The sequence below is a fragment of the Neodiprion pinetum genome, chromosome 5 (assembly GCF_021155775.2).
Source record: "Neodiprion pinetum isolate iyNeoPine1 chromosome 5, iyNeoPine1.2, whole genome shotgun sequence".
Classification (NCBI taxonomy): domain Eukaryota; kingdom Metazoa; phylum Arthropoda; class Insecta; order Hymenoptera; family Diprionidae; genus Neodiprion; species Neodiprion pinetum.
Genome location: NC_060236.1, coordinates 4023209 through 4047013, shown reverse-complemented (window position 1 = coordinate 4047013; position 23805 = coordinate 4023209). Strand labels below are relative to the sequence as shown.

The 23805-nt window shown below is 33.5% G+C and overlaps 4 protein-coding genes across 21 annotated transcripts in view; 3 read left to right on the top strand and 1 right to left on the bottom strand.

Annotated features, from left to right (window-relative positions):
• Positions 1-7455, top strand: part of Eps-15 (Epidermal growth factor receptor pathway substrate clone 15) — a 15395-nt gene extending 7940 nt beyond the window's left edge. For 2 of the 5 annotated variants that reach the window (XM_046628033.2, XM_046628032.2), the window contains 4 exons: positions 35-239; positions 327-452; positions 581-919; positions 2094-7455. In XM_046628033.2, coding sequence (XP_046483989.1) covers positions 35-239; positions 327-452; positions 581-919; positions 2094-2843 — 1420 coding nt within the window. In that variant the 3' untranslated portion in view covers positions 2844-7455. The other 3 variants (XM_046628036.2, XM_046628037.2, XM_046628035.2) reach the window with 3 other exon arrangements.
• LOC124219853 (uncharacterized) lies at positions 6183-12135 on the bottom strand. Of its 3 annotated transcripts, none has more exons than XM_046628042.2 (5): positions 11463-12133; positions 11195-11386; positions 10958-11108; positions 10690-10893; positions 6183-10522 (listed from the first exon to the last, which is right to left on the bottom strand). In XM_046628042.2, the coding sequence occupies exons 2-5, from the start codon at positions 11373-11375 to the stop codon at positions 10312-10314; spliced, it is 747 nt and encodes a 248-aa protein (XP_046483998.1). In that variant the 5' UTR covers positions 11376-11386; positions 11463-12133; the 3' UTR covers positions 6183-10311. The 3 variants fall into 3 exon arrangements, with proteins under 3 accessions (XP_046483998.1, XP_046483997.1, XP_046483999.1); XM_046628041.2 differs by having other exon boundaries at positions 10958-11120; positions 11463-12119; XM_046628043.2 differs by having other exon boundaries at positions 10387-10522; positions 10614-10893; positions 10958-11120; positions 11463-12135.
• Positions 8576-10077, top strand: LOC124219851 (uncharacterized). Its single transcript, XM_046628038.2, has 2 exons — positions 8576-8787; positions 8898-10077. Exons 1-2 carry the CDS (start codon positions 8576-8578, stop codon positions 10006-10008), a joined length of 1323 nt encoding a protein of 440 aa, XP_046483994.1. The 3' UTR covers positions 10009-10077.
• SA1 (stromal antigen) lies at positions 11884-23805 on the top strand. 12 transcript variants are annotated; one of them, XM_069136739.1, is made up of 20 exons: positions 11884-11989; positions 12375-12596; positions 12756-12931; positions 13059-13237; positions 13323-13496; positions 13604-13808; positions 13983-14312; positions 14396-15001; positions 15127-15469; positions 15562-15795; positions 15889-16084; positions 16167-16353; positions 16480-16784; positions 16978-17189; positions 17779-17945; positions 18102-18150; positions 22370-22405; positions 22606-22788; positions 22896-22980; positions 23043-23805. In XM_069136739.1, exons 2-20 carry the CDS (start codon positions 12403-12405, stop codon positions 23058-23060), a joined length of 3879 nt encoding a protein of 1292 aa, XP_068992840.1. In that variant the 5' UTR covers positions 11884-11989; positions 12375-12402; the 3' UTR covers positions 23061-23805. The 12 variants fall into 12 exon arrangements, 10 of the variants coding, with proteins under 10 accessions (XP_068992840.1, XP_046483981.1, XP_068992842.1 ...); XM_046628025.2 differs by having other exon boundaries at positions 18099-18150; XM_046628026.2 differs by having other exon boundaries at positions 11902-11989; positions 12358-12596; positions 18099-18150.

Genomic DNA, 23805 nt, shown 5'->3' with positions numbered 1-23805 from the left:
TTATGCGGAACTGTAATCAATCCTGCATTTCCAGATACAAACTTGATGATGATCAAAGTCCTATAAAAGTGAACGGATTTGACGATAAACGCGACGATCCTTTCTCGAATGCAAACGGACCAACCCAATCAAGTGGCTTCAATGGTCGAGATCCATTCGCCTCGAATAAAGCGAAGGAAGCTTTTGTTGCCGAAGGTGCCGATCCGTTCGGAAATTCATTCAATTCACAATCGGCGGCTGTAAGTTCCTTGTTCAAATTTAATTTTCCTAACGTTATACTCACATTATTTTTGGTATTCATTAATAATTTGTTTATTTGGCAACAGGAACGATTCCCGAGCGATTTGTTCACCGCGTTTAATAATTCTAGTAACGAGAAACAGGATCCGTTCGATCCCTTTGGCGACGAAAAAAGAAATAATTCCAATGCACCGGCGACAGGAGGAGCGCAGGTAAAATATGTATATCTGCTCATACAAAAGAAATGGATTTCAAACACTCCTGACGCTGTATATTTCAGAGAAAATTTTGTCATTTGGGTGAAAAAAAATTCTCAATTATACATTGACAATTTATTCAGGCCGTCAAAGATCCGTTTGGTGACGATCCGTTTGCGAATCTGCATGCGCCGGCACGCCCGGAGAGTCCTAGTCCAGCTTTACCTCCCAAAAAGGCGAAACAACCTCCACCAAGGCCGGCACCGCCTAGACCTTCGCAGGGTCCTACAGCAGGACTTGGCGCAGGTCCGACGCGCGCAGCGCCTGCACCGCCTACACCTTCGCCGACTCCAGACCCCTTTGTTAACGCAAACTCTGACCCTTTTGCCGCACCAGCGGAAAATAATAACAACGAAGCTGCTTTTACTACTTCAACTTCTTCCAACGCAGGCTTTGCTGATTTTGCTAATTTCGATGCAAAGGTGAGGCTCAGTTTCATATAATCTCGTCTTTAACGCTTTATTATTCATGTTATCAGTCAGAGCATGTCATTTTCAATAGCATTGTTCGAAGTTATGTTATGGTGACTTCATTAGCTACAGTATTTTCACATCCAATATTGTTCTATTACTTATTAATTTTATTCGAGAGGAGACTTTGATATTTTATTTTCCCTGTATTCATTATCTACATCACTGATTGTTATTTGGTATCAACTTGAATCTTAATCTCACACTCTTCTGCAAAACGCAAAAAGTCTCTTTTTAAAGTTGATGCTTATTTCGATTGTTTCAGAGTACATCCCCCTCCTGAGTATCCTGTTGAATTTCTTTATTTTACTCGTATGTATTTAATCATTTTCATCTCCTCTGTACAGTGTTCCCACAAAACCTACAAACCTTCTCCAAAAATTTTCGATCCCTGGTTATACTGCACAGTATGTTAGTTATTATAATTTATCACCGAACTAGGCATACGTAGGTAACGTTATTTGAAAAGACGAAAGAAAAGTGTTCAACTTTTATTATAGCGAATATAAATATTCATTGCAGATAATTGATAAATTGACAAAACGTTCACTTTCTGACTACTTTTCAAGTAACGCCCTCAAAGTACATAATTACAATGCAACTTTATGCGATTACGGATAAAAATATTTATAATTGTGTTCAATAATAATCGTTGTTTTTTTCCAAATTTATTTTGTATTTAGGTAGATGCTGTTACAATTTTCAGTTTACCCACTGACCTGTCTCCTGGAGCATGACGCAAGCCCAATTTATTTACTATTTATTCATACACAGATCTATGAATGTTTCTTACTCCCATCGATAACAGCTTTTTCAAATTCATTAATGTCACTGCAAAGTACAAAACACAATTTTTGTTCTATACAAATTACTGAATATTTGTGAATCGCTCTAATTCCAGCTTGTTAGCTATTCTCATGCGAGTCTTTATTCCTCTTGAGAAGAAAAAGCTATTATCGATATGTTTATTACTTTATGTGTTTATTGGCTTATTTTTGTAGCATCGTTTTTACAGTACTAGCACCAGCAGACCGATGGCACGTGATGATAACCGGCGGTTCTCGCATTTTTTCTCTTTAAATTTTCAGTAAAACAAAACTTACACGTGAAAAAAAAAATGCTTCAGCCAGAACCAGTTCCTAGTCGACTGGCACCGCCGAGACCAGTGAGCAGACCGCTGACAACAACAACATCAGCGTCGGCACCTAAACTTCCAGACTTTACCGAAGATCCATTCCGAGACTACAGATACGAGGATCCGTTCAATATCACAGATCCGTTTGAAGACGAAATTGAAGATTCAAATGCAAATAAAAAGTCTGTCAGTACCGGTAAGCTCGATCCTTTTGGCTTTGAAACTGATACAAGGTTTTCCGGTAAGGATTCATTTCCAAAAGGATTTGATTCCGATTTTTCAAACACATTTCCATTAAAGAAAAATAAACCCGATAGCAAAATAGTCAACAAATTTGATACAGATTTTGGCAGCGCATTTTCAGATACTAATAAAAATACCAAAGCTTTCGAGGCTGATTTTGCAAACAATTTTGTTGATCCAAAATCAAAGACGAACGACATCAATGATGCTTTTACAAGTAAAATGTCTGGTGCTGAGAAGGCGAGTAAAAAGTCTGGCTTAGAGTTCGCACACACTTTGAAAGATAAGCTATCATTTGGGGATAAAAAAAATCGTAATAACAAAACGTGGAACGGTAACAGTGGATCTGTTATGTTAACCGAAGAACAACAATTGGCATTAGCTGCTCAGCAGAGCTTGCGAGCCGAAGAGGAAAGGCGCAGACGTAGAGAACAAGAAGATGCAGATTTAGCTCTTGCCTTAGAACTTTCTAAACAAGAAAAATCTGGTAAATTTTAACTCGTCATAACCTATTAAATCACTGTTTTGTTATTTATCAAATTTAAGTACTGCATTGCCGAATATTCTTTAGTTTTTCAAAACACAAATCGAAGGGACAAATGAATACCGAATAGAACTTGTGCCGCTTTGTGTTCATCGACAAAAGAAACCGTACCTTTATGATTTCATTCAATTAGTATCCTCAAAGACTTATTGCAATTTAATTTGGATAAAGTTGTTCAAATATGCAATATGATATCAAACCTCGATATCATATTTTGTTTTTTAATAAGAAAAACGCGATAATGTATGATTTGATTTACATTGTTTTATTTTCTTTCGTTTCACTCGTATCTTTTGACAAATTGATTTAAGATCAAAATTAGATCTTTTGCAATACGATGACACGTTAATAGAATTGCTGTGATTATTAATTAAACAATGGTGTAGATTACTCTGTTTCTGAATTGATATACGACGGGAACGGTTCAGACATAGAGATTTATTAAAGATGCCATGTGATCACTAGTTTTGATTCGGGTTATTTTATTTTCAAGTTGACTATTAATTAGTTGATGCTTCAGCATTTCATCACCGAGTACATTAAAAAAATTTTTATCCACAAATAAAGTGTTAACGATATCGTTGTAAAATGTCAAGTTATCGAATGTTGATTTTGGAAATCGGTAAAAAGAAACAATTTGAACTTGAAAGATATAAGAAGTCATAACTTACAATTAGTTTAAAGCAATCGAGGCAACACATCGATTTGAAGTTGTAATGTTTGTTTTAAATAAGACTTTGCCACCTAAGTAAATACACGCCACGCAAATAGTGTTTGCCAGAGAGGCAGGAAAGGAATAGTGGTAGAAATTGAATTAGTGTTATCGATGCCATATCATTTTTGATTTATTTCTGACAGTGATAGCACGTGCGTATTATTTTATGCTCTTGAATCATACGACATATTAACCAAATCTCCAAAGTTATATTTTTACGTTCATCATAATACCATTCCCAAGGTATGGACCACAAAGTGTGCATCAGTGCAAATTATAGAAAAAAATGTGCATATAGATATTGAATACAAATTTATCGATAACTTTTTGTTGCAAGTCCAAGTATTACAATTATCCTAATATTAAGGTAATCTTTCATTTATTATTATTATTATTGTTGTTATTATTATTATTACTATTATTACTACTACTATTATTGTTATGTTGAATTTTCAAATTCGCTAGGCAATTTGGCCAAATAAAAGAAATATATGTTTATATTTCTATTTGAACTGCATAATATGCAAAATAAAAAAAATATCTCTAAACAGAGGTGAACTCACTTTTATCATCGACGTACAACAAGTTATTATCATATATAAAAAAAATCTATAAATTTATTCTTATTCGATATAATTCATTGTTTGTCATGAATCTTCACATGGCCGACATTTGAGACAAATTCTGTATGACATGTGTCGGGCCGTTAATGCCTTAATTGGGTGTAAAGTATAAACTCTGAGAATGCCCGTACATGAATAGTTACCATACCTAAAATTATATAACGTTCATTTTCTGTGAATAAAAACAAAACTTCTATCACGATTCTGAAAGATTTATGGTTGTATTGTCATAAATGTATAATTATGGACGCTTTCTTTTTTTTCTACAATCTTTGAAAAACTCCAACCGGTCAAATACGTGTCATCCATAGCTTTATATGTCTTTGAAATAATAATAAATAATAAAATCGACATATACGTGCTTTCACACTGTATTACTAATACTATACATATAGCATACCAAAAATAAAAGGAAGAAGGAAAGAAATGCTAAAAAAAAAAGTATAATATATAATCGAAACACATTATAGTAACAGATTATTAGTGGAAGGACAATAATGTCAAAAAGATATCATAGAATTTGAGATATTAGTTTCAAGGCATACGAAAAATAAAACAAAAATAAATAAACAATAAAGGTACGCTTTCGCGCATCTGTACGAAACGTTACAAATTTAAAATTCAGTAATATAATGAATTGAAAAATATATTTATATATTTTCAATATATTAAGTAGATATTGCATCGTAATGTACAACCAATATTTTAATTTTTTTCTAGTTTAGTTTCTGTTATTTTTTTTTTCTCTCTTTTTTTCTCTAGAAAAACAAGGAGATTGAAGGTAACGTGTTTACTTTCACTTGTGCTTTTTTTTCTGATTGTAACATTGTTCTTTTTGACTTTGAGAAAGGTATAGTTATGTACAAAAAAATTAAAAAAGAAAAAATATACGATACGTAGAAAAGCATACATAATCATCTATCAAAATAAAAAATTGTGCTTGTTTATAATTAACGAAGAAACGCGACGTGCAGGCAGTTAGTAAAAAATCTTTGCAGTACGGTACTTGCGTGTAAAATGCCTTTACCATTTGATTGACGTAAAGAAAATATTAACTTCTGTATTATAATCAAAGTACCGACTCGACGACAATTTTACTTCGTACCATCATAATAACATTGTTGTGATGCTGTGTATCTTTCAATCTGATTATTATACCTTTTGTTTCAAATCTTCAAGCAGTGAGAAATAATAACGTCTGTACCTTTATAATATGTTGGCTAGTTATATTATTTATAAGTTTTCAATGGCGTACGCTATGTTTATGTTTGATTAGTGTACACTATATGTAGTAGTAGTAGTAGTATACTTTATTTTCTACCTACTGTACACTATATTGTTATACCATTCAAATAAGCGCGATAGTCTTAACGCCAATTAGTAGTATCGTTATGATCATAATTTTCGCCTTTTCTTCAGAACGTCCCAAAATGTTTGAAAATTAATTATTTTACATGGGGCCTTTTATCGCACGTGATAAAGTGGCAATCACTGTTTGTAATTTTCACCTCCGTTGTCAAACGTTTAATTTTCAACACTTACGCAATCGATCGAAATTGAAATGATTAATCAACAAAAAAAAATATAGTAACAAATAATGTTGAAAGGTTTATTTTTTTTTTTTAGTCTATTGTTCGATCGTAGCTATTTTTGAGACTCAGCATCGTCGAATCATGATTTTGCTACTGGATAAATGTATGTTTTTTTTTTTAATTCTTTTCTTTGCTCTTTTAACAAATACATTACCTGATTTTCAATGCTTCTAATCTGTATCAAACACGTTGATCAATGTTAATTCACTTGAATGTAAAAAAAAATATCTTTATATTCTACTTAAGCTTTATCATTATCAATATACAACCCAAAGAGAATGGTGTTCAAATTTGTATACATTTGCATCCGATTTTTAATTTTTCAGCTTAGCAGTAAACCTATCGCATCTGTATTATTAGCAAATTTTCTTTCAAATGACACCATCTTTCGAGATTGGTGTTATGATGTATATACTATTATTACTATCATTATAACTGTAATAATAATAATAATCGATTAATTATTGTTAACCATAACGACATGAGGAATACATTAATAATACATACCCTAATATTAATCGTTGAATAAATGAAATAAAAGATACTATAAATTTATTATTACATCTAATCTGTTCAAATGTAACCATAAGTATGGTATTGTACATTATAATAAGAAAATCCCTGTATATAATATAAGATTACTGTATTATCTGTTTAGAAAAGACGACGAAAACAAAAAGCCCTGTGTATTAAAAAGACACAAACAAAATTAGAAATTTTTTTTCTCCATTTAAACAAGATACTATAATGTTGATCGAAACAACTGTAGTTGCATAAAACTAACGTGAAAATGTTCTTTTTCTCTAATTTCTTGTTCTTATGCTTTGAAAAATCTGCGCTACTTGGATGTTTTTCCAATTTGACGTGTTGAGATACAGCGCAAATAAAAAGAAATAAGTATAGGTTTTTGAAAATGGCAATGAAAAAAAGATTATTGGTTTTTCAATCATTCATGTTATCCTGCAGTTATATACTGTAACTATTCACGAATTCTACGACATGTTCACGAATAATTGGTAGAAATTGGATACCAAGGAATATTTTGCATCTTATAATTTTACGATATGAATCAAAATATTCCGAAAAATATTCTATACTAACTCTGACTACTCCTTATATATTATAAATCATCTCTGCCATTTTTATTTCTTTAATTAAAAAATTTTTTTTTCGGTTATCTACAAACTGACGATGCCATGATTATTAATCAGACCAATAACGATAAACGCATTGTTTAAACTCTGTACGGCACGACTTTTTAGCGGAATGCATGTTTGCTATGGAATAAGTGATTGATATTATACTTATAAAAAATGTTTGAGTCTTACCGCATTAGTCCATTCATAATCAATCGTTCATATCATTTTGCATAGTACAGATGTTACATATTTATGTTTTAAATTAAAATGTTTTTCAGTTAAAGATATATTAATACGAAAAATAGTTAAATCGTAAACTTTGCACATACGTACACAATTACATATGTTGTTAAGTGTTAAAACTTGAAAAAATATTGTATAACATTTACCAATGTTCAGGTACAAAAACTAAAAATGTTACATTTCGTCTGTTACTTAATCCAAGTGCCCGTCTATGACTAAAATTCTAATAATAAAATTGTCAACTCGCATGTAAATGCTCCTATGCTTGATGAGATATTTCTATCTACCCACGTATTCCTTGTTCTTATTATTTTGTTAATCAAAAATTGTGTTTCAAATAAGTGTAAGCCTTTGAATAATGCCTATAAGAAACAATAATAATAATAATAACAATAACAATAATAATAATATAATTTCGTAAGTCAGTAACTAAAAGAAATTACCTATTTAAAAATTATGTTAACATAATGACGAAAAGTATCATCTAAATATAGGATAGGTTTAACAAAAAGAAAACAACCACACTCTCTGTATAACAACAAACACATGTCTAGGATACATACGTACTAATTTATACATACAAACCTAGTAGATGTGAAAAAAATAATCCGAAACTTGGAAAGTTGAAATATATCATCGATACTAAGTATACAATTAATGGGCGTTTACTTAATCTTAATTTTGACAGAACCTTGCTTTATATTTTGTTGATTCTACAGTACCAGAGATTTTCTTATCAACGTTCCCAAAGCTTGACAAACTGATACGCGACTTGGTAAATTTCGAGAATTGTTCATATAATGTAAGAATAATTATAAAATATAAACAGACTTTGGTACGTACTGTATACTAGTAATAATTAGTTATTGATTGCAAAGCAGTGTATTGTAACATCATCTTATTGCAACAATACACGTATTCAAAAAAAATTCCAAGTCTCGATTTAATAAATTGTCAAATAATGCTCCATTACGATTAGATTTCAATCGTATCTCACGAATTCTATTTTCGTATTTACCGCGTAAACAATATACCGGGGGATCTATTTTGTAATTTCATTTTACACATTTTCCACCATCCAAGCATTCTGATTGGTTTGCTAAGCTTAGTCAACCAATTAAAATTGATCGGAATGCTTGGATGGTAGGAAATGTGAAAAGTGAAATTACAGAATCGTGGATTGTTTGATCTGCCGATAATTAAGAAACCGTGAAAGAAACTAACCGACCAAGTGAACGGTTGAATACCCATATTGTGTTTCCTACGGTTAGGTTAGGTTTAATTTCACCAGATCGCGCAGATTTCTTTTAGAATCAACAATTCGACTACGGCTATTTGTTTATTGTTTTACTTTTGGAATTATAACAAAGAAAAATGAATGCAAGTAGAATGTTAATAAATTTGGCGAAAAGGTCGTACGGTGCTCAGAAAAGTTGGAAAGTACGTCCGAACCCTGGCATACAGAGGAGAGCGGACATGCTAGAAGACGACATAGAAAAGGATTTGGAATCTTTTAATGAATTCGATCTGGAAGACGCGGAGCCGGATTTTTCACAGGCTCACAAGTCCTATTCTATGCATAAACAGTAGGTCACATTATCTCAGTTGATGTATCGTGTTGTCAATGTTGTGATATTTTTCATAAGTGTTAAAGCTTCGTTCGACTGCAATATTATCACATTTTTTATCTTTACAGAGAAATGGCTGAAGCTAAGGAAAAATTGAAACTGCGCATAGTGGCTAGAAAGTACTTCAAGGAACATGAACCGAACCTTTTGACGTACATTGAAAAGCAGCAAATACGTCACTTGCACGAGAGCGATTCGCTGGTTTATACTCCAGAAAAATTGAGCGAAAGTTTCCCTGCATTACCTCACACTATACGTAAAATTCTCAAAGTTAGATGGCACGCTAGAAATGCAGACAGGGTTTTGAAACATGATCAGCAGGTTATTAACAATTGGCAAAAATTTAAACGAGGAGAATTGCCATTGGAGCCAAGAATCAGACAGCACTTGGAAAAGTTTAAGAATCGAAAAATTACTTTGCCTGACAAAGCGGAGGTGGAACAAAAACTCCTACCACCGCCACCGGAATTCAAAAAACCACAGAGTCAACTATACACTGGAATAATACAGAACTACTTGAAGGAGAAAAAGGGGCATGACGAAAATAACGAAGTAGTTTGCCTTTCTGGGAGTGATGAAGTCGACGACGGTTCCGAAAACAATTATGAAAGCAAAGACTTAATGCACGAGTACAGCAAAAATTCAGTGGAGAACAACCTCACGTTCAATCCAAACCAAAACCATCACGTAATCAGCCTTAGGGATACTAAATCATCGAAGACAAGGATCAGGAATTCAGACAAGCCTCTTACTTTGGACAAGTTTTTTGAGGAATCTGTAAAAAATATGGGTACCATACCATCGTTGGAGGACAAGGTCCTGATGGATACATATAAGAAGAAAGTGGAGTTAGAAACTATGAAGAATCGGAAAATGGAAAGCGTCGATCGATCTAGCCTTCAAAATTTTTCTGCATCACCAGAGAGTAAACTGCCGATGGCTGCGGTTGAGAGACGAAATGAGGCAAAGAATGTCGAAGTGCCAGATGATTCCAAGGAAATGGGGCTGCAGACATATGTCAAAGTATGGGAAAAAAAAGTGATTCAGGATGAACATTACAGTGAAGTTATAAAAATTCCAAAGGATAAATACAAGAAAGGAAAACTATACAAAATTCGGGACTGCTTTTACGATGATGATGGAGAATTTTTGTACAGAGTACCCGGACTCAAGGGCTAATTTAAATAAATTGTAAAGGCATCATTTGTTTTTCAGATTAGTTCACGTGGAATAAATCATATAAGCTATTATGACTTGTTATTGTGGTAGTTGTATATAGGTTGTTAGTAATTCCAATTATTTATAATATAAAAGTCGAAATTATAACTAATTACGTGTCATTTGTAAATGTTTTACACCCTTTCTTTTATCAAATATTACCAGAGCCTTACAAGTAGAGAGAATGAAAGGATCTACATGACAAGATTATAAATGCGAGTATGCAAAATATTCTCTATATTTAAATGAATATAAGGCACCAGTTTATGAAGCATGTGACAAAGAATCTGTTGAGGCATTCTCACGTGCCATTTCAATAATTGTTTCAATATTGATAATGTCTCTGTGCTTAAGCATCATTTCAAACAAAAATGGTTCCTGGCTCAGCATTTCACTAGCTGTGGCAATCATGTTGGTCATTAGCCGTTTCATTATATTTATTTTTGTTAATTTCGTTTCCAACTTCTTTTTGTTCCTATAAGGCAAAAGTATTTAAGTAAATATTTGTTTTCTCAATAGAGAAAATTGATCATATTATTCCATAAATGGCCAAATTTTTCCCATACCATTTAATTATTCATGGACGTTTTTAGAGTTTGATATCGTGGCTCGTTACTCACGTAACGTTCAGCGTTTACGAACCTCAATATTTCAGGGTTTGCATCTTGAAGTCTTGCATTTCGAAGAGCCTTTTGAGTTTGTAAAAATTGGCTATGTTCCAACAAGGACTCTTGGCATTCTTTTTTCAGATTTAATTCCTCGTTCAATGCTTTGGTCATTGAAACGTTTAAGGATATCAATTTATCCGAGAGTATGAACAGCCTCGACAGGCACTCCTTTACTTGCCTTTAAAAGTAAAATAAATCAAAAATCTAATCACATTAAATTTTGTTACGATATAAGCAATTACTTCTTGATTTCAGGTGGTGATTTGTCTTTAAGCACAATATCGTTAATGGTACAACTTTGAAGACACACGTTAACCATGGAATTAGCTATTCTCAGATCCCCTACTGCCTGATGTAAATCTTCAAACCCATTGTCAACATCTTGGTTCCCCTCTGTAACAGAATCTGAATAGAAGAATTGTAAGCAATTCCCTTGGAAGATTGGATTCTAAAAATATTACAACGAGCCCAAGACCTACGTGCGTTGTGTTTAGTATTCACCAATATCCAATGAGCCTTTTGTTTTCGTAATATCTGTCGTATATCCTCTATTTTTTCTTCGATTGGCTTAAAATCGTCGGTTGAAACTGCACCGACGTGAAAATTGGAAACAGATTTAGATAAGGCTTGCAAAGCCTGGGTCAATTGTTGGAGTGCCATGATTGTAGAGTCTGTTCGCAAAAACAAATTAACTTTTTGAGCCAAACAGTTCTTGCTACATTCTCAACACTCAAAAGTTGCGCTTACCTTCCCCCTTGAAAGCTGTAATTTTATAATACCTTGTTTGCAAATACGAATATAATTTTGGAAAATAAAACCGAAATGTATTATGATACTCGAAATATATTCGCAGTATTAAGCAGCAAATTTTTAGACCCTCAAATTATATTTTGCCACAGGTGTCACTGATAAGTTTTCAGAGATATAAGCAATATTTCGAGTTCATTTTTGTTGAGGTTAGGTTTCCGGTTAAATGTTTCACAGATTCCCGCCATTTTCATCCGACCATCACACATGCATTTAACAATATCAACCGCACATGAATTCGACGAAGAAGCTACAGCTCCAAGTTCATTTTTTTCGATAAAATTTTTCATTAATACAATTAATATTTTGAGTCTGTGTTGTTGAGGTTAGGGCTCCACTCAAATTTTTCACCGAATCCCGCCATTTTCATCCGATCATCACAGATTACAAATGGCTGATTAAACTCATCCTCGATGCCTCGAAGAATACCGTGGTGTGACTAAAAGAGGTTTTCTCTCTATCAAAAGGTGATTAAATTACTTTTTTTACGTTACAATCATTGATACATTAAACAATACAGACTGCACTTCAATTCGATCTGAGAATCTACGATTTCTAACTAACATCCTTTGCCCCTCCGCAACGACGCCACTCACGCATCGCTATTGACGTTTATCGTTTCACATATATACTTTCCTCATAACCGCAATCGCAAGAATCCCTTCGTGGTCCTTTCTATAAATGCACTCCAAGAATTCACATGCGAGTATCTAACCATAATAATTGTTGGAACGATCTCTGTGCTCTTCTCCTTAAAGAGTAGTGTTCATCTGCTTGACAAATTTGCGGGTTACAGCAACCTAGTGATCTCTACTAAAATTTTGATTCTAAACAGGATTTGAAAAATTTTAGGAACCATCGGTCGACAACAGACGGCAGGATGATGCACAGGCGGGGGGGAAAGCGGATTCGGATGGATGATCCCGTTCCTCCGGAGTACGAGGCTCCCATGACCCCCATGACTCCGATGACTCCAATGACACCTTTGCACGAAACTGCCAGTAATGAACTTCAGGAATCTTATTCATCGTATGCGTCATACCAAGCGCCACAAACTCCTATACACAATCCCACGTTAGTATTTACATAGTGAAGGTGATATTTCAATTATTGTTCAACTTCTGTATGAATAGTTTACGTCCAATCATGCCTGTGTCTGCGTTCGTAATCAGATTGTACTAGGTTTTTTCTTCTCTTGTAATACTGCAACTCTAAAAATTTTTTACATTTTAGCCCCGAACATTACTCGCCAGACAGCTACAGCTCACCAGGTACCTCACATCAACAGCAACAACAGTATGTGGAACAAACGACTAGTTTTGAACCAGCTGCACAGTTTGAGCAGCCAATGACACCTCTGGCACCAGCTAACATGAGGATCACAAGGAATACACGCGCCAGATTACGTGGTACATGTTTCCTAATTTTTCTTGATTTTAATCTGAATGCATTGTGAATTTTCCCTTGTGTGATCCTAATTACTGATTTTTATTAACATTAATCCTATTTGTTTCCTTGGTCATATCTCTTTTAAAGGTAGCACAGTTCAACAACCAAAATATAAAGAAATTGATACGGACTTTATACCCACTGTCGCCCCTAGAGGTCGTGGTGGAGGTGGACGAGGTCGTGGTCGACGGGTTCCACATTCTAACAATCTTGAAGACGAAGCCAGTCTTTACTACATTATCAAAAACAATCGTTCTTCCCTTACCGTAAGTTGCATACCAATAGATTGAAATGTAATTCTATTAAATGTCCAGAACATGTTTACCCATAAATAAATATTAATGTCCACAGACTATAGTTGACGACTGGATTGAGAAGTACAAAATCGATAGAGGAAATGCCCTCCTCATGCTTATGCAATTTTTTATTAATGCGAGTGGCTGCAAAGGACGTATTACATCCGAAATGCAGACTACTATGGAGCATGTAGCTATAATTCGTAAAATGACGGAAGAATTTGATGAGGTACCTCGTTGTTTTATGTCCATTATACAAATTGAATTGAAAATGATCATCGAGCGTGAATCTTGACCGATTGTTTTAATATTTACACTTTTTTTTTAACGCCGTAGGAAAGTGGAGAATATCCATTGATCTTGCCTGGACAGCAATGGAAGAAGTTCCGATCAAATTTTTGTGAATTTGTTCAAATTCTGGTTCGCCAATGCCAATATTCCATAATCTACGACCAATTCCTTATGGACAATGTTATTTCTTTGCTTACTGGGTTGTCAGATTCCCAAGTCAGAGCTTTCAGACACACTGCAACCTTAGCTGGTAAGTCAACAATGAAAACTAAGCGTTTAAGAATAAGTGAAAATTTCTGACTAAAAAAACTAAGTAACAATTGAATTCAATTCAATAAGAATGGATTTCATAATTTATCGGAATTCAAAAATCGTATCTTAATCGTCAACTGGGAAACCACTTTACATATCAAATTTCTTGCAGCAATGAAGCTCATGACTGCCCTTGTAGACGTTGCTCTAACTGTATCAATAAATCTCGACAATACACAGCGTCAGTATGAAGCCGAAAGGCAGAAGGCAAGAGAAAAGCGAGCAGCTGACAGATTGGAGTCACTAATGGCGAAAAGAAAGGAACTTGAAGAAAACATGGATGAGATTAAGAACATGCTGACATACATGTTTAAGTCTGTGTTCGTTCATCGTTACCGAGATACTTTACCAGAGATTCGAGCGCATTGTATGGCTGAAATTGGTGTATGGATGAAAAAATTTCACCAGAACTTTCTTGATGATTCGTATTTGAAATACATAGGTATGAATAAAAGCAATGAATATGCGAAATAACTTTCAATGTAATTCAAACGTGTAACCATGTTCTCTCAATTCACCTCATAGGATGGACGCTACACGATAAAGTTGGCGAAGTTAGACTCAAGTGTTTGCAAGCGTTGCAGCCGTTGTATGCCTCGGAAGAATTGAAACTCAAACTGGAGCTATTTACTAGCAAATTCAAGGATCGAATTGTTGCAATGACGTTGGACAAAGAGTACGATGTTGCGGTCCAAGCAGTGAAGCTTGTTATATCTATATTGAAACATCACAGAGAAATATTGACAGACAAGGACTGTGAGCATGTCTATGAGCTGGTTTACTCATCGCATAGAGCTGTCGCGCAGGCTGCTGGAGAATTCCTCAACGAACGACTCTTTGTACCAGACGAAGAAGCAGTCGCAGGTGTAAAGACGAAACGGGGTAAAAAAAGACTTCCAAACACACCCCTGATCAGAGATCTCGTTCTATTTTTCATTGAATCTGAGCTCCACGAACATGGCGCGTATCTAGTCGACTCGTTGATCGAGACTAACCAAATGATGAAAGACTGGGAATGCATGACTGATTTATTGCTTGAGGAAGCAGGACCGGAGGAAGAAGCACTTGATAATCAGAAAGAAACTTCTCTGATCGAGTTGATGGTTTGTTGCATAAAACAAGCTGCCACAGGTGGGTTTTTTCTTGTTTATTTATTGTATGACGATTGTTTTCAGAACTAACTTAAATCAAAAGTCACAAAGAATACCAACATCGATACCGAAAGGTTGAGCAATTGTATCATGATTTTGTTTTAGGTGAAGCACCGGTTGGCAGGGGTCCAACGCGTAAGAATATGTCCGCAAAAGAATTGAAACAGGTTCAAGATGACAAGCAACGACTTACGGAACACTTTATTCAGACTTTACCTTTGCTCTTGGATAAATATAGAGCCGACCCAGAAAAATTAGCAAATTTACTTGCGATACCTCAATACTTTGATCTCGACATATACACTAAATCAAGACAGGAGCAAAACCTTGAGTCACTGTTGAAAAAAATTCACACCATTGTTGAGAAAATAAATGACACCGAAGTGTTGGACACAGCAGCCAAAACTTTGGAACATATGTGCATCGAGCGTCATGCAATATACACTAGGTACAAATAAGTAACATTTGATGCTAACGTATGCGCGTATCACTTCTGTCTAGTGTTGACCGAATAATTTCATCAATTCTCGAATTTTCAAGCTGTGACCTGGCCCGATCAACGTTGATCGACATGATAGTGAACAAATACAAAGAGGCTATCGACGAATACAGATCATTGATAGAGGGAGGAGACGTTCCAAATGAAGATGAAATATTTGAGACTATTCAATCCCTCAAAAAAGTAGCGATATTCTACAGTTGTCATAATATGAATCCATGGGGAATTTGGGACTCATTGTACAAAGATATTGAAGGTGCAAGGGATCCTGCAAGGTACTTGTTACATTTACATTCAATTTACTGCTGCATTTTTGATCAGGCACATGAGGCATTACTTTGACGTCAATCCAATCAATTGTATTATAGGTGTTTACCGCACGAAGCAGTAAAATATTGTATCAGTGCTTGCTTTTTCGCAATTTTGTGGGGACAAAATCATCTATTAGAAGCAGTTGACTCGGGAAGCAAACGAGGGGAAGACGAGTGCTGCGAATTGAAGAAACGTTTACACATTCTGATGGATCAGATGTGTTATTTGGTTGGGGGCGATGGCAATGCAGTGGTAATTAAACTTTGCATGAATTATTAGGAAATACATTGTGGTAATTTGTTTGTTCACTTTCTGTCAGTCATCAATTTTACAGGTTGTACCCCCAATTCTAAGAGAAGAAGCTTACAATTCAATTTGCGACTTGTTGGTTATGTTTTGTAACCAATTGAGCACGCATCATAATCCTTTGATGCATCATTTGGTTTATGAAACTGATCAGAATATGCAGAACATGTTGAATAAATTCATACAAGAGTATGTTTTCTGTGAGGAGGAGGATGGTTAGTATTTGAAGCATTTCGATAGTTAAACTTCATCATTAATACATCGATTACAAACGCATTTCGAATATTTATAATTGGCGTAATTTTTATAATTCATTTCCGAATGATTCAACTCAATTTAAGATGAACACGACGAACACTCAAAGATTGAAGAATTACATAAAAGGAGAAATTTCTTGGCTGGATACTGTAAACTGATCGTTTATAATATGATGCCCACAAAAGCTGCTGCTGACGTTTTTAAGCATTATGTCAAGTACTACAATGATTATGGTGATATAATAAAAACTACTCTCGGCAAGGCAAGGGATATAAATAAAACAAATTGTGCTCTAACAATGCAGCACAGTTTGAACATTCTCTACAATGAAATAGTCGCAGAAAAAGGAAAAGTAAGCAGAAACAGCGAAGAGTTTACTGCTATAAAGGTAAACTAATGAAAATATCTACCTCTTAATAAATAAGATTTACGTTATTTTTCAGCCATATATCCATATCCATAAATTCCATCAAGTAACACTGAAATCTTCGATACCTGCTTAAGTTAAATAATCGTTACTCTGCAGAGTTTTTTTTCTCAAAATCTTTGTCACTTTACTGATTTGAATCTACGATTTTCAGGAATTAGCTAAGCGGTTTGCCTTGTCTTTTGGCTTGGATGCAGTGAAAAACCGTGATGCAATTGCAGCTCTACACAGAGCGGGTGTTTTATTTGCTATAACACCTCCAGACGGAGTAGAATTGGACCCAACTGGACCTCCTCCCAATCTGGCTTTCTTAGAAATATTGTCTGAATTTACAAATAAACTTCTGAAGCAAGACAAACGCGTTGTGTAAGTATAATGTGTGGCATGATACACGTTTTATTTTTGACTTTAGTTTGAATTTATGCGTCCATGATAGAAACATCTGCAATAGTGTATCGATAACCCTGACGTTTCAATTTCGTAAAACAATTTCCTTCAAGAAATCTGATTCACTATGCATGCCTATAATACCTAGATGAAGTCTAAATTATCCTATGCCTCTACAATATGGTCGCTTTGTCACCGAATTTACTAAAATCAAATTCCATCTATTCGACACCATTTTCTCAGGCTTCATTCACCCATGCAGTTCTGCGACCGTAATTATGATAATGTAACAAAAGTCTTCAATAATCTGTTCACTGAAATCTTTCACTGAATTCAAGTCCTGCTTTCCCTTTTCAATTTTAAAAGAATTTTAGAATTTCATGCTTTAGAACTATGTTGATTCTGTAGATCTTACAACTCATGTATACTTGCATGCACCAAATAGAACTTTGCGATTCAATTTTATTACCTCTTCTGTCAATCTTTCTTTTCCATGTACTTACTAAGTTTATAAATAAATAAACAAATAAATAAAACAGGTAAATATAAACAGTATATGAATCTCTAGGTTGAACTTTCTCGACAAGCGATTACAAGCTGGCATGCCATCATCGAGAGGAGAGGATTGGCAACCATTGTTATTGTACAGAAATAGCTTATTACATGGTGAAACTGATCAAGTTCCAGTCACAAGTAAACGTGCCTACACAAGACGCAAGAAAGATCTCCTCGCTGGTGAGTGCTAGGAAATTCCTCAGCATGTTTGTTTAACATTGCGTAATTATGATTCATATCTACGTTAACAATAATCAGATTTATTATAATTTTGAATATTATTAGTATCCTGACAATTTAGTATGTACACTAACGTCTTTATTTTGTTTTCAGAAGAAGAGGAAGCTGACGAGGCTGACGACAATTCCGACCACGAGTTCATGGGGTGAGTCGGGTGTTTTTTTTTCACATAAATTTCTATCAATATTTAATAAATGTGGTATATAGGTGCCATCATCTAACATTGAGATGTTTTTGATGTAAAGTGTACTAGTAATATTTATAGATTTTCCTGTTTTATTTTTCATACAAAACGTAATATGTAAAAAGCAATTTAAATGATGATAAAAGAAGTATACAGTTTACAATCTACACACTTTGTGCAGTTTTGAATTATCAAAGAAACCTTACAGTATTCTTCAAATAATTATCGGAAGCAAAATTTTTTGAAACGATTGACACTGCACAAAGCAAATTTTATAAAGAAACAAGCTACTCGAGGCCGTAGTAAGCTGGAGGAATTAATTATATAAGATCTAGTAATGAATTTATGTTTTCTTTGGGTTTATTTTTATGTAAACGAAGGTTATACGTAAGATGTATAAGTCAAAGAAAATTTACACCAGACGGATTTCTCATTTGAACAACTTTCCAATTCTTGTCTTTGGTACACGATGTTTTGTACTACAATCGTCAATGATGCACTTGTTTATATTTCACATTGGCATCAGACTTTGAGTACTTATGAAACTTTTTGCTCAATTAGCTTCTTTCTGAATAAACTTTACGTCTCCATTAATATGCACCTGTGATCCGTCAGGGGCGACAATTGAAATTCCAAATTCTAGATGATAAATTTAAAAATGCAGTTATAAAAGACAATAATGCACTTCTAGATTGTTTGTGTAGTAAATTAAAAAAAAAAGTTTACAAGTGCTTGGAAGATTTTTGGATATATTCATTAAAATTCTGGGTTGGATGAAACTTTTATTAAATTAACTATAGTATTCACAAGGAAGGATTTCATACACTATTGTAATTTTTAAGGAAGTTTAACCGATATTATCTTTTTCTTGGCGGAATTTCATCGGACAGAAATGCATTAAAGGCATCGTAGTTTTCACTTTAAACGATTCACTGTATTACCAAATATCGCTGACAATTTGTACAAGATATCTCATTTTATATGCATTTCAATGTCGTTAAAAAATTGTTTGTCCTTATCGTAATAAGACCGTTTGCAGAGACATTAAAATTCAGAAAAAGGTTAATTGTTCGGATATAGTAACAATAAGAAAACAGATTTTTAGGTGCATTACTCAGAGTGTCGACACAGTTATACTGTTTCAATTTTTGCGACATCTTCTCCGCTATGATTTTAAGTTCCTTACAAAAATGTTATCGAAACAATGAATCGTCCCGAATCAAGCATCAAAGATCGTTCGTTAAGTCTGACTTAACTTTGAGCTTAATTTATTGTTACTTCTTGTAACACCGACATTTTCTTTCTACCATTTTACTTGAATTACAATGCTATTCAGCTATAGCAACTATCGCTTTATAACTAATGTTTAGTTTCTGTATCCTCACATCGTATTGCCTCGTACCTACATCCTTTGCTTGCAGTAGAATCATTACTTTCATTCAAATAAACTTGAATGGCATTGTCACCGGTCACTGGTCATCAGTCACATAAACAGGGTAAAATTAATCAATAAATCAATGTAACATTTACTTATTTATTTTCTGTTACAGTATGCTACCGCCGTAGATTCTGTAGATTAGTTTTCAAAGATTACTTATTATTATTTAGGTATTCAATAAAAGTAACGAGGAGCTTTCAAAATGCGTGAAATAATTTTACAATCCTTCTGGTCGTACACTTCAGATTGAAACCATGCAGAACTCGTGATATGATCTGATAAGCAGAAAAAGTTTGTTCGAAAACTTCACACATCTGCATAATTATTTTTCATTAAGTCTTCATCATTTCAATTCCTTTTTATAAATTTTTAATATGGTGAAATTAAACTCAGGGGAAATGTAATCACGCAGTTGTAAATTCGGAAATAATACCTTGTTCTTCATGGACTTATTTATAACACAACTGCTATAAATGAGTAATTCTCTTCACATTTGGCCAATTTTCGAACTTGAATCGTATTTTTTAACAGTTAACCCAAAATTGGCGACGCAAAAGAAAGGAGAAAGAGAAAGAGAAAGAGAAAGAGAAAGAGAAAGAGAAAGAGAAAGAGAAAGAGAAAGAGAAAGAAAAAGAAAAAGAAAGGGAGACAGAGAGAGAAAGAGTAAATATGAAGATTTTCCTGAAGTCTGGGAATTTCAAAAGTTGCAGCTTCAAACTATGTACTGCAGGAAATTTCTTCTTCACTTTTTGATTAATATTAATTTTTTTTTTTTTCATTAATAGAAATTGACGTGCGCCTGGTAAAATATCTGAATGCATACATGGATAAATAACTAAAAATACAGTGATTGCAGCTAAAGCATGCGACTGCTTAAATATATGTTTATCTATTTGTTTCGTGTATTTTTTTCCGATAATTTTTAGAATTTCAGGTGACGCTTCAACAACATACCATTCCTGAATGCGTTTTCAATATTATGTTGCATGAGTAGTTACTCGACACATAGCTTATTGCTATCGACAACTCAAAGATATAGGTATATTATACAAATTTGACACAGCCTATTGTCTTTTTTTTCCTTAATTTTTTTCTATGTATTACATGCAAGACACCGTCGTCAGTGATGTACTCAATCAGACACAAGAATAAAAGTGGTCTTAAATTTTAATCGATTTCTAAATTGTATAAAATACACGTCAAGTAAAGTAAGTCAGCTCATGTAATACAAATGAAGAAAAGGAAGAAAAAATCAATAAATTGTCGTGATAATTTATAAGAACATGGTGATAGAGAACAATATTATGACAGATAAAATTTGAGAAATAAAAATAAATAAAAACCAGTATTTTTTGAAAAGAGTTGAAAAGAAAAAGGAGTAATGGAGAAATATTAATAATTCTGTATAAAGAAGTATGTGTATTTCTTTGGAGTTAAGTAATGAGTAATAAATTAAAATTAGTTTTAAACATTTGTACCCTGTTTATAAATCACAATACAAATTGGTATTCAATACAAAAGATATTGTATAATGACGCTATACTATATTAATTGAAATAAAAGCCTAAATCCTGCCGTTCCTTGATCCTATTTTTTACATATGAAACATTCCGCTCTAAGTCGACATACTTCTGACCCTCACCATATGCGATTTTATTTATTTTGAAGTATGTTGTGGAGTGTACAAAAAAAAAAATATCTTTCATTGGGTTTTAGATTTTTTTGGACCACGGATTTGATTTTTACTCTTCCCTCAAACACAAATCCGAATTTCGAATAAATAGCCCTGATCGATTGGGTTAAAATTTTTCTCACAAATTCTTTGTCAAAAAATGAAAATTTTGAGACCAAGATTGAAGTGGGGAAGTTTTTTGTTTAAAAGTTATAAGCGAAACAATTAAATAAAAATTGAAAAAAATCGAATTAAATATAAATTTCAAAATGATTGCCTTCCATCTTGGCCTTAAAATTGTCGTTTTTTAACAAAGAATCCATGAGAAACAATTCAAAGCCAATCGATTAGGCCTATTAAATCCGGGCTTCGTGTTTTCGGGAAGAGTAAAAATCAAATTCGTGGTCCAAAAAAATTTAAAACCCGATGAAAGATGTTTTTTTTTGTACACTCTACAGCATACTTCAAAATAAATAAAATCGCGGATGGTGAGGGTCGTACGTAGGTCGATTTGATGTGGAATGCCTCATATATAAACTTCAAAATTTTCAAAATTATTCGCAGTGCGAAAGTAAGAAAACTTCTTCAGGTTTGATTAACTTTTCGGAAATTTCGGTTAGGAAATGTGACAGAATTAACCCATCAGGATGACAAATTTCATTACTGAATCACATTTCCAATATATGCTATTTATAAAATTTTGAGAATCCAAATTTTCAAAACATGATGTTCTCTATTGCCAGTATCATTTACTACACTTTATACAATATAGTTAACAATTGCCCTTTTTTCTTCATTTGGGTTAATTCTGTAGAATTTACGTTTCCGCATAATTATTAGTTACTACGCTTTCTCAAGTAAGTAAATGGTATTTTCTTGCGCCTTTGGAATGTGACTGAAAACTTGACCATATTTTAAACATTAGCCCACGGAACATATCTGTACATACGTACCAAATAAAAACTTGGAACGATTTGAATATATCTAAACATGTCCAAAATTAAAAATACTCTCTACTCAGTACTTACAAGGTCAGAATACATCACATCAATAAAATATTTTTATTACAGCAAATTCAAGAAGAAACGTGGCCCTCGGAAAAATCAGTGAGTATTCTGAATTATATTGTTGCTATTGTTTCTTCAAATTTTACATTCTTGGGAATGACAAATCAAATTGCATCAGTTTTTATTTTTTCAAGTTCGTGTTTCCGATGTTTCTAATTCAATGTATTTCCTAGTTTTAAGTAATCAGAAGGGGTTCCGAATAGTTGTGATATTATCAATTTTTTCTTGCAATGCTTCAGGCTATCAGTGAACAAGACATCGATGCCGAAATCGATCAGATCATCAACTCTTTACGATAGTAGCAACGAATCACCAGCGCAGCCAATGTCTCCTTCGTGTGGACTCAACATAGACGACGTGTCGAGTATTCCATCGCACGAAATTGATGGAAGACTAAAGTCACTCCAAATTCAGTCTAAGTCGTACGTTTTTTTCTACTCAATTATGAACGATGAAATATAATTCAAAAAATCTAATAGAAATTAATTATACGTCTTTGTTTTATGAAACTCATCACTTTTTGTTACAGAAGACGTAGCGTAGACATATCAGGGCCAAGAGAATTACGCAGAACTGCAAGAAACTCCGGAAGATATATCGAAGGGCAATATATGGTTAGTATTTTCGAAAATTGTTAAAACTTTTGAAGTTATATATGTAACGTTTGTTTTTATAGGAATCTGATTCCGAATGAGCTTCTATCAGGAAAGCAAGAATATCAGATATAAGCTCTGCAGTTTTAAACAGATGCATATATTTTTTCATAATTGCGTTGTAGCTGATCGTCATCTAAGAGATGTGATGATGGGGCCAAATAGCGCAATAATAATTATATTAATGTTAATCAAAATAATTCATTGTTGATTTCGCCATGTTTTATACCGTAAGTTAAAATTTTCGTTGAAGAAAGTTTTACTAGGAATGAAAAAAAATTTCTTTTTTATTTGTTCATTATTCACAAAGAGTTTTTTATTAATATAATATTATAGTAAAATCTGTGATCTCGGTAGTCTCTGTGTTATTAAAATTAAGACTCAATGAAGCTAATGCGGCGAATAATATATGAAACACAGAGTCGTCGTTTTCAATGAAAATAATTTGGTTTCCGCATAGTGTAAGATACATTGTGTACGTTTTTACTCATCTGATTTCATCAAATTCGTGTTTGAAAATTTGATACTCAAAGAATATTTTTAATTTCGTTAATATCCTGGATAATTTTAACTGTACAAATGCAGAAATTTATTGTTACAGTTATTGGCCCAGCTAGTTTTCGAATCTATTTGAAATTTCATTTTTCCATTTCTTGGTCGTAGTGTAGTATGACAACTCTGGGTCGTTTTTGTTCTACCTTCTTATTTTTATTTAAAATAAAATAAAATGGATACACAAAAAACTGATTAAACGAATAAATAAATATTGATATTTTATACCCAGAA

What these genes read in the sequence shown, in the direction of transcription:
- LOC124219851 (XM_046628038.2), top strand. Translation starts at nt 8,576, where the DNA reads ATGAATGCAAGTAGAATGTTAATAAATTTGGCGAAAAGGTCGTACGGT. An exon ending in TCCTATTCTATGCATAAACA is followed by an intron (nt 8,788 to 8,897) that starts GTAGGTCACATT and finishes TTATCTTTACAG; the next exon opens with AGAAATGGCTGAAGCTAAGG.
- SA1 (XM_046628025.2), top strand. Translation starts at nt 12,403, where the DNA reads ATGATGCACAGGCGGGGGGGAAAGCGGATTCGGATGGATGATCCCGTT. An exon ending in TTTCTGTGAGGAGGAGGATG is followed by an intron (nt 16,354 to 16,479) that starts GTTAGTATTTGA and finishes ACTCAATTTAAG; the next exon opens with ATGAACACGACGAACACTCA. An exon ending in CTCCAAATTCAGTCTAAGTC is followed by an intron (nt 22,789 to 22,895) that starts GTACGTTTTTTT and finishes TTTTTGTTACAG; the next exon opens with AAGACGTAGCGTAGACATAT.
- LOC124219853 (XM_046628041.2), bottom strand. Translation starts at nt 11,375, where the DNA reads ATGGCACTCCAACAATTGACCCAGGCTTTGCAAGCCTTATCTAAATCT. An exon ending in TCACCACCTGAAATCAAGAA is followed by an intron (nt 10,894 to 10,957) that starts GTAATTGCTTAT and finishes TTACTTTTAAAG; the next exon opens with GCAAGTAAAGGAGTGCCTGT. An exon ending in GCAAACCCTGAAATATTGAG is followed by an intron (nt 10,523 to 10,689) that starts GTTCGTAAACGC and finishes TTTGCCTTATAG; the next exon opens with GAACAAAAAGAAGTTGGAAA.